Source organism: Macrobrachium rosenbergii, chromosome 14 (assembly GCF_040412425.1).
Source record: "Macrobrachium rosenbergii isolate ZJJX-2024 chromosome 14, ASM4041242v1, whole genome shotgun sequence".
Lineage (NCBI taxonomy): Eukaryota > Metazoa > Arthropoda > Malacostraca > Decapoda > Palaemonidae > Macrobrachium > Macrobrachium rosenbergii.
The window spans coordinates 23,290,694-23,300,677 of record NC_089754.1 but is presented as its reverse complement, the minus strand read 5'-3'; the positions used below and the strand labels follow the sequence as shown (position 1 = coordinate 23,300,677).

The 9,984-nt window shown below is 34.9% G+C and overlaps 1 protein-coding gene across 4 annotated transcripts in view; it reads left to right on the top strand.

Moving 5' to 3' along the window:
• LOC136845783 (RNA-binding protein with serine-rich domain 1-A-like) overlaps nt 1–8,350 on the top strand; it is a 75,082-nt gene extending 66,732 nt beyond the window's left edge. For all 4 annotated transcript variants that reach the window (XM_067116099.1, XM_067116097.1, XM_067116100.1 and 1 more), the window contains 3 exons: nt 2,167–2,325; nt 5,345–5,566; nt 7,779–8,350. In XM_067116099.1, coding sequence (XP_066972200.1) covers nt 2,167–2,325; nt 5,345–5,566; nt 7,779–7,902 — 505 coding nt within the window. In that variant the 3' untranslated portion in view covers nt 7,903–8,350. The remainder of the gene's footprint in view (nt 1–2,166; nt 2,326–5,344; nt 5,567–7,778) is intronic.
• The last annotated feature ends 1,634 nt before the right edge of the window (nt 8,351–9,984 follow it).

The following is a 9,984-nucleotide window of genomic DNA, read 5'->3' as shown; positions in this document are numbered from 1 at the left end:
AAAAAAACAATCACTATATTGATTTTACTTACTGAAAATCTAATGTTGGTACACAAACATTTAAATACTTTCTAATATTTTGCCTTAAATACTTTCTAATATTTTGCCAAAAATTTTCCTTTTTGTTTTAATTTTGTTTGCAAATTTTAGCACTCATAAATTCAATGTCCATGTTGCAGTTATCCAACATGGGCAGGGGAGACTGAGGGCAGTAAGTGGAGGAGGACTCTGTTTACCTTAATCTGCAAGCACACAAGTGCACAAGAGAACAGTAGTGGAGTTGATGATTGGCAGTTAGGGTCAACAGTAGATGTTTGCTTGAACAAAAAAAAAAAAAAAAAAAGCTGTTTATGGAGATGCCAAATGCAAATAATTTCTGCATTTCTTTAAAAAGAGGCAAGCATCCTTGCTGTCTCTCCAGATAACTTGATTTAGTGGCATTTGCAGGGAAAATGTGCAAGTAGCTTTAGAGTTCCAGTTGTTTAAATATCAGATACAAGGGAATTTACTGTATTTTTGCTGTGCATCAGTTATTTTATTATTGAAATAAAGACTGTTAAGTAACAGTACTATAATGATTATGACAAACATTTACTCCAGCCAGAGTAGATGTTTCATAAATGCTATGCTAATTTATTGAAAGTTCAGGAAAAGAAAATATGAAATAAAATTTTATTAAGCTTTGTTTACTTTAGAATATCAGCATGTGTTTTGGGTAACACTTTAAGGTGCATCGTTTATATGTGCATTTCTGATTGTTTTGATTCTTGGCAGACTAGTATTGTCACATCAGGTCCAGTTCTTGTTTTCTATAAACGTCAGGTTGGTAATAAATAAATACTAACCTGAGGTTATTACCATACATAAATAAATGAAAAATACATTCACAGTCCAGAAATAGGTATCTGGACTGAAGAGATTAATATTCAGATCTTAAAGTATGAGGCCATGAAAATATGTTTCAAAGACTTGAAATTGTCATGTGGATAAGGAAAAATTCAGATCAAAACACTTACAGAGGGCAAGGGAATCGTAGATATACCAAACCTGAAATAGCTGTTTTGATGATGAAAAGAATATTTACTTGGCTGTTAAAAACCATGTAGGTGTAGCGTAGCTGTTAAAACCATGTGGGTATAGGGCAGGCAAATATTCAGACTTGAAATAGGAATGTAAATAAAGAGATGTTCTCAGATGTGAATTAGGCCTGGGGCCAAAGAAGAGTATTCACAAACATTAAACAGTCGTTTGGGCTAAGGAAATGTAATTGCCATGTCCACTGATTTGTCTTAGTTATGTGGGCTAAAGAGCAGACCAGAAGTAAGTGTAGATGTAAGATAGGTCGATACTGTATGATGGCTATGGCTACTAAAACTGGCATCAGAGCGTCTAGGTTATTGACATGCTGTGTGATGGCTTATGGAAAATAATAAATTCACTAGACTGCCAATAGGTTAGTTTGTAAAACAAAAACAAAAAAATTTCATAAAACAAACATTTTTGTAGTTGAAGAAAATATTTATTTCTTATAGAACAGAAATTAGCGGATGTCTGTTTGCATGAGAAATGTGCTACATTTTCTAATCTGTAGTAAAGTACTTTCGCAGCCATTAAATTTCAATTTGAATAATTTGTTGTACAATATTTTGTGCATACCCTTGCTAGGAAGGTAATTTTATTTTAATATTTTTGGTACATGTAGTGCTGTCAAGTTGTTTAATTTTTTAGTTAATAGATCTTAAGGTTTTGATGCATTTCTAGGATATATTTATCAAAATTTGCAGTTAATAACTTTAGGCTAAGTAAATTGAAGGCTTATAGATTAATATTAATAACATTTTTGTCTGATCATAGTTTTCATTAAATTGAACTTTGGTTGGTTAGAGGAAGCGGCAAAACTAGTAAGAATGTAGCATCACTTAATTGCTGTGTCAAATTCTCATTTATTCAGTTTTTATAGACCATGGTAAACATGATTTAATTATTATGGCAGGAAGTCACAGGCAAAAACTGCAATTCAATATTCTGTGATTAATGCTGGAATACATGTGCAATTAGCTGACAGTCATTGTGAAGGCTCTAAAATTTCAAATGTATAAAGTAATGATTGCAATTCTTGTTGATTGATATTACTATTCATAAATGTTTTGTTATACTTTGTTTCAGATCTCCATCTCCTCGTGGTAGAAGAAAACCTACACCAACACCTCGACCTACAAGAATTCATGTGGGTCGTCTAACACGCAATGTAAATCGAGAGCATCTTCTTGAAATATTCTCAGTTTATGGCACAGTGAAAAGTGTTGATCTGCCTATGCTTGATGTGTAAGTTTTCCACTTATATTTAAGGAACATTGACTTAGAATACACAGTCATTTCAAGCAGTTGCATCTCATGTTTGAGGTTTCATGTCCCTCTGGAAATTATTATGACCAGTGTGCAGTTTACTGGTATATTTTTGTCATTGTAGGGAAGACATTATGTGAAAAAATCTATTGTAAGTTAATGTGGGTTAAAGCAGAAAATAAAAAAAGTGCTGTAATAAGAAATATTACATTAAAGAAAGTGCAGGACACAAGTTTATGTTAGGTGCATTTCACATATCCAAGTAATGCATTCTACCCTGCCCAGACCAAATCAGCAATGGGACAATTATTACCTGGCCTAAAAGTGAAGCCTACAGTAATTTCCCATGTAGTTTAAATGGGCTCTACCCTAGCTTCAGAATCCTGTTAGTGGAGTTGAGAGGTTAACTTACTGCAAGGAGGTGGTTAGGTGTTTGAGTAAGGAGAAAACCATCCCAAAGTTCCAAAGCTGGAGTTAATAATTATATTACTTTAGAATACATTGCAGTGATGAAAGATGAGGTTCAGAGTAGTCCTTGTCATTTGACATAATTAAATGGGCTTCCTTAGTTCTTTCACCTAGAAATGACACATGTAATACTTCATAATATTCCTTTTGTATATTCTTCAGCAGATGTTGAGTTAAAATTGTGAGAATTACAGGGAAATTAGAAGAATGAATTGTGTGAACTGCCATTACACCTTTACAGACTACTGTCTTTATACAATGAATCTCTCTATCTGTGTAACCTGCTGTATTTTAATTTTTATACAATAAACCTAACATTTTATTACATTAAAATTGAGATCTTAAGTGAGAGTCACATGGGAATCATAGGATTACAAGGACATTAATCATTTTTACATTGTCACTTTCGCATCCACCATTTAGCTAGATGTTTTGGACTGTACATATTTTATACCATTTGTATGTATGTTATTCATTTTTTCAAAAATAAGATCTTCAGTACTTTAATTAAGATCTACAGTATCTAAAGAAAAGAAGCAAAATGTTGAAGAAAATTAACTTCCTGTACTACCTAGTGCGGGAATTAATTTTCCTATATAAGAACATGATATTCACTTTTAAATAATAATTTCGCAATAATTTGATCACAGATTCATTCAGAAAAACTAGAAAGGGTAGCAAAATGGAAATAATGCTAAATTTAGAGCAGACAAAATGCACCCTATATCGGGATTCATTATGTTGAAGTTTGTCTACTTGCATAAGCACAGGTAAAAAGAGGTATTTTGGTAAGAGTAGGCTTTTGTAAAGAAGATAAATGCAAAACAGGTTAGTTACCTTGTAAACAAAGAACCTTCATGTACAGGTTGAAACAGGCAAGTGATGGTTATGTTCTCTCTCTCTCTCTCTCTCTCTATCTTTCTCATTGCAGTACCAAGGTGAATGGTACCCATGTAAAAACAGTGCTTTAAGACTAAAGAATCAAACAGGCCATTAAGAAAAGATCAACAGTCTTTCCTCAGTACCTGTTGAAACATTCAAATACCTGGGCATTGTTCATAAGGTTAAATGAAAAGATCACATGCAGTCATTTCTGTTGTATCTGTCAGAAAGTATGGAACTTACATTCAAAGCTATACAGTGTATCTCATTATGTTTATCCCATTGTGCATATCAAATACAGAAGTATTCTTTCTATCGAGCAGATTTGTAAAGCATCTTTGCTTAATCACATGCTCCCTGCTTTCAGCTAGTTTACCTAAGGGCCATGAAAAACATGTTCCATGGAAATTTCATCCCCTACAAAATTCCCTTCAAAGAGGACTGGTTTGGCAGTTCTGACCCCCCACCCCCCGCCTCCCCCATGGCCATTAACACTGATCATGCCACATTTTTATGCTATTCTCATTACTTATGCATTATAATTTTATGCAAAAATAAAATACTTTTAGATGATGGTTTAAAATAAGGAATAGAAAACAGTAACTAACAAGAAAATGATTGCACACTTGCTGCATTGACATGGACTTCTAAGGTTAAGGTAAAAGGTCAGGATACTTTTGTCTTAAATACTTAATGTGTAGAAATAATCTGGAGGTTAGAGTTGGGAAAACTTGACTTTCTTAGTTTATCATATGCTCAGTATGCTTTTTTTTTTTTTAAATGTGTGGTTTTATATACAAAATACTGTTGAGAAATTGTATAAAACTATGTAATCATTACTTTGCTAATGTAAAATTGCACGCGTTTTATTTATATTAAGTATTGAGTCACTTGTAAATTTTCCCAATTCTTTTTTTAACTTTGGCTTTCCAAGTTCACTTCAGATGATGAATGCTGTGTCTGTAGCTGTCTCACACAGTGTATTTGTCTAACCAATACATAATGCAAGAATAAAATAATTTTATATCTGATATTAATATTTTAATTTTTTATGTATATTGAAAACATTTTGTCATGATTTTTCTTAAATTTCATTAAAAAAGATAAGAAGGTAAATGCACACACAAGCAATTACATAGAAAATTTGAAGATAGAAATTTAAACTTCGAATTTGATGTCCACTGCAAACATCAAAGGGATATATAATAATATATATATATATATATATATATATATATATATATATATATATATATATATATATATATATATATATATATATATATATATATATATATATATATAATATATATATAATAACCCAGCAAAATGTGTCTGAATCTACATGAAATGCATATCTTTGAAGGTTTTAAAAATCACTTTACTGCAGTGCTTATTTTTACAACTTTAAGTGGCTAATAATTTATTCTATTCCTTCCTCAATATTAAGAGGAAAACAGTAACTAAAGACAAAAGAACAGAAGTAAAGTACAGTTGTTTGAGGTTAAAGAGATCAAATTTACAGGTAACCAGCAATTCAGTTTGAGATTTTATGCAAACAGATTTACAAGTTTAATCAAAACTTATGTTTCTGCATTGACCAGTATTTTACATTTCTTAATGTATACATTTACTTTGATGCTTTCAGTCGAGGTAATTCAATGATGTCACGTGGGTATGGTTACATAGACTTTGAGAAACCAGAGGATGCAGAAAATGCAATGAAGCATATGGACGGAGGCCAAATTGATGGACAAGAGATTACTGCTGCACCAGTTTTGATTCTTCGTCAACAACCCATGAGGCGGCGTTCTCCAATGCCTATGATGCAGCGAAGGGGTCCCCCGCCTCGTTGGCGCTCACCTCCAAGGTAACCTTTAGTTGGCTTGATAAGCAGGATTCTTTTGATTATATTATTTGCACATGCAGATCTTTGGCAGGCCGAAATGGGTGACAAAATATCTGCCTGTAGGACATTTCAAAGTAGAAACATTGATAGAAAATAAATTTTCAATTAATTTGTTGGCTATAAATATTCATTTCATATTGTTTAATTGACCAATAATTAGGAGGGATAAATTTTCCCAAACTTTGCCTAGTACAGTATAAATGAGGTATTCTCAGGTATTACCACTTACAGTGTGCCTTGCATAGCACACTAGGCAGCACTAAAAGGATCTTTGTTACATCCTTTCAGGGCCAGCTGCAAAAAAACAGGTTTTGACGTAGGAAAACCTATCTTTGGTAGTCGCTGTTTTGTCCTCAAGGAGTCACTTTCCATGGTGACCAAACTAATATCAAAGAATTATCTTCTAGTTGGTCTTTTGGCCAGGTATTGTGTCATAATGATTAACATTATAACACATGATGGAGTATATAATGGACTCAAAGATAAGAGGGCACTTTCCCTTATCTTCAGCGAAGCTGAACCCAGTTTTTCCAACGTCAAAAGAACCTGCAAGAAAGAGAAGTGACTATTGCGCATGCGCATCCGCCCTCTTGTTTACAACCGGGCCGTTAAAAGACCAAGGAGCCATTACTCTCTGTTGGTCAATGCGGGTTGATCCCTTTGCCCAAATCCCATGCCTGTTCGTCAGGGAAGTGGGAGGGTGTTGAGGACTCAACAACGACTACCAAAAATAGGTTTTTCCTACGTCAAAACCTGTTTTTTGATAGCGTAGTTGCTGTTTCGTCCTCAAGGAGCTTTACAAAAGAAATTGACAGGTGACGAAAAAGGCTTAAGCTCTCGCTTTTTAATCCCAACACCCCAAAGGAAATAACATTTCTGGTCCAAGGTCAAACCACAGGTTTCAAGTCCCATTCTTTATTCCAAATACTTTTCAGGTAAAAAAGTGCAAAGACAAGCAATTAGATGGACAATAGCAAAGCAGAGGATACCAAAGAGACTAGCAAGTGATGTTATTGTTCCATTACACAAGATCTTGAGTATATCAGAATAATTTTTTTGAAGTATTTTGGTGTCTAGGCATCATCAGTAAGCCCTTATTATCATAGTAAGGATAGAAAAAAATGCAGAATGAGAGTGAGCTGCTCTAAGGACCTATTGTTAACAGCAGATTCAGAAGGAGAGGTCATGGGAGTGATTAATATAAGGTAGAGTGGATTGGATAGGAGAGGACTGAAAATTTGTGCAAGCAAAACAAAGCTTGCGGTGTTTGAAAAGGAATCAAAGAAAAATTACAGCCAAGGAAAGTGGGCCATGTAGATGTTGCAAGAGAGTTGTAAGATCTTTATATTGAGCATGATAAATAGTATCACAAGAGGTGTTCACTATAGCAGAACATAAACTTGCATCCCCCTTTTTGTTCTTTCTTGGGTCTGATTGTGTAAGTCAGTAATTCATTTGAGCTTTGTAGTGTAATAGACACAGATATATTAGAGGATGAAAAGGAGTAATGTACTCAGTATAGTCATGTATAAGGAAGAAAGAGAAGGTTTAGAAGCTAGAGAATATACCAGACTATTCTGTTTAAGTTCTAGCAAAATAAAATATCAAGTGCCTTTACTTTAGAGAAGACTGAAATCATTGTGCTTCCCTGGTAATTTTAGGATACTTATTACCTACATGGTCAGTAATTTCAAGTGCCCTTCCAGTTAATTGAAAAAAAATATATATTGTGAAAATAATAATTGCATATTTCGTATTTAATGCTAACTGATGTTCTGAAACTGAAAATAAGTACATAACGAAATATATGTGCATATTTTTAGCTCGATTGACTAAGGGTTTGGTATATAACGAAAATTAGTAATTGAAACATTCTAATATTTATTTCAGTTGTTTGAGTGGGGTTATAAAACCCACCTTATCCAAAATGAAGACCATCATAAGGTTATTGAAATTGTCAAGTACAAAAATGGTCCCATTCACTTCATGTCATTGGTAGGGATAATTTTGCTTCAAAAACATTTTGTTTGATTAGCAGAAAATGTAAATAAAAATACAGTATAGTATAATGGTTACACCACCAATGATTGATTTTCCAAAAGGTACAGTATGTGGAAAGATACAGTTTACACTGCTTGGTACTTATTTAAAGCAGTGGCATATTTTCTTGCAGAATGCGTCGTCGTTCACCACCACCTATGCGTCGACGTTCACCCATGCCACGTAGGAGGTCCCGATCTCGTACACCACCAAGACGCCGTAGATATTCTAGATCATCATCATCATCATCCCGTTAATGACATGCTGTATCACACTGGTGACCTTGACAGTCATACTGTCATATTCCTCTGTTATAGTTTGCCATCTGCTAACATCAAGAAAAATAGCTTATTATGTTTCCATGAGAGTAACTAACTGAAAATTGTGTCAAAAAGTCTTGATGTATTTAATAAATATATTTAGTATTTCCCATGAGAGCAACTGAAAATTGTGTCCAAAAGTCTTAGTGTATTTACCATAATATATTTAGTTGGTTCAAGTCCATTAAAAGGTTTCTTTAATTTTACCACTGTGGGTTCAAGTGCATTTCACAGCATAAAGTAGGATTTAGTTTTCAGTGTAGACCAAATCTGTAGTCTGCAGATAGCTTTATCTTTTATTTTACCTCAAATGAAGAAAATGTACATCAAAACTTCACTTTTGCATTATGTATTGATTTACAAGAAAATAAAGACAATTACTTAATTTGATTACTGATTAACAGCAAATTTTTTTATCTTTTGGGAAAAATACAGCTCACTTACCTCAGATGAATGATGGTGGATTTGTAGCTTTCTTTGTTTAAACTTTCTTAGAATTTCAGGTTTTCTTAGACGTGCTCTTGATTAATTATAAGGCATCTCAGTAGGATTCAGTTAGCCTATACAACTGACAGAAAGACTTGCCTACATATTTCCTTATAATGAATTAAAAGCACTGAAACTGACTACATGGTAATGATTAATGAACAATAATAACCTGTTTTAATCACAACAGCATTTTAAGTTGCATACTTTCATAGGACTGGCTGGGAAAATTCATTCTTAAATGAGGGTGTAAACTGATATCAGGAAGGAGTTGACTAAGGAAGCCAGTTAAGTGTATAATTAGCGAAAAGAATAAATTATAAGTCCCATCGCCTTAACTTGCCCAATCCAGGAAGAAGATAGCTTTTAAGACTCAAACCCACATAATATGCTTGGCGCTTTGGCGCCGAGAGCAGATCATCTGAAGAAAAATGCTCCGGGCTGTCCCAATGACTACACGAGGGGCGCTCAGGATCCTTAAGTTTCTTCACCTGGCAGTGGAGGATGCGACACTTCTACCGCATGCCTTTTCAAAAGATAAGACTTGTCCGAGAAGCGCCATTGGCACCTAGGACTTGACTCTTCAGAGCTTGCCAATAAACAATGCACGTCCACAGAGAGACCTTCCCAACAGCCTTTGGTTGCAACCTGGGATACTTCAACAGGTTGAACGGGGGACACTGCTCATGGGCAGACCCCACCAACTTTTCTTAAACTTCCAGTTTGACTCCTCCCAGGTTTTGGAGTTTGTGTGTGTCAGGTACATTTGCCTACGAGAATCGGCGGGCCGAGCAGCCACCTACTGCACTAACACTTGGCGCTACAGGGCACTCTGGATCACTATTCTTGTCCATAAGGACCTTCACAGAAGACGCCAACTGCGCAATAGATTCCACAATTAACTCTAATCTTTTGTTGATTTCCAACTCGAGGCTGGACATGGGGTTGGGTTCAGAAATGTGAGAACTGGGTAACGGAGAAGGTTGAACAGTTAGAGGGGTCTGGCAATCGCCAATTTCTGACTAGCTAAAGATTTGCTTTCCGCTCTAGCAGTCGCCTTTCTCTTCTTGTCCCAAGCCAATTTGCTTAAATGGGATTCGAAAGTCTTCCATTTCTTCAAGTCTGTGCACTCTTGACATCTTAAATCATCAGAGCATGTCTGCCCTCTACAATCCACACACATAATATGTGAATCATATGATTCTTTCGTCAGTCTCGTATTGCAGCCTTTGCTGCAATGCCTAAAGCTATAGTCGGTTCTTTTTCATCTGTCCACCCGCCTGTGATGCTTGCGCATGGTAACACTGCATCCCGGGCTTTAAATAGTTACGCTGTGTTTAAGTTTTTGGTAAATAAAAGGACATCTGGGTGTACATTTGGAACTGAATAATATTTTAATAATTTACTGTATGCGAATTACACCGTTAATATTCGAAATAGGATATTGTTATTGTTGAATGTACAGTAAGCTGCCTTTTTGGGGTGGCGAATGGAACAGCCAGACGCTGTGGCGGGAAAATTGCTTCTCCCGCT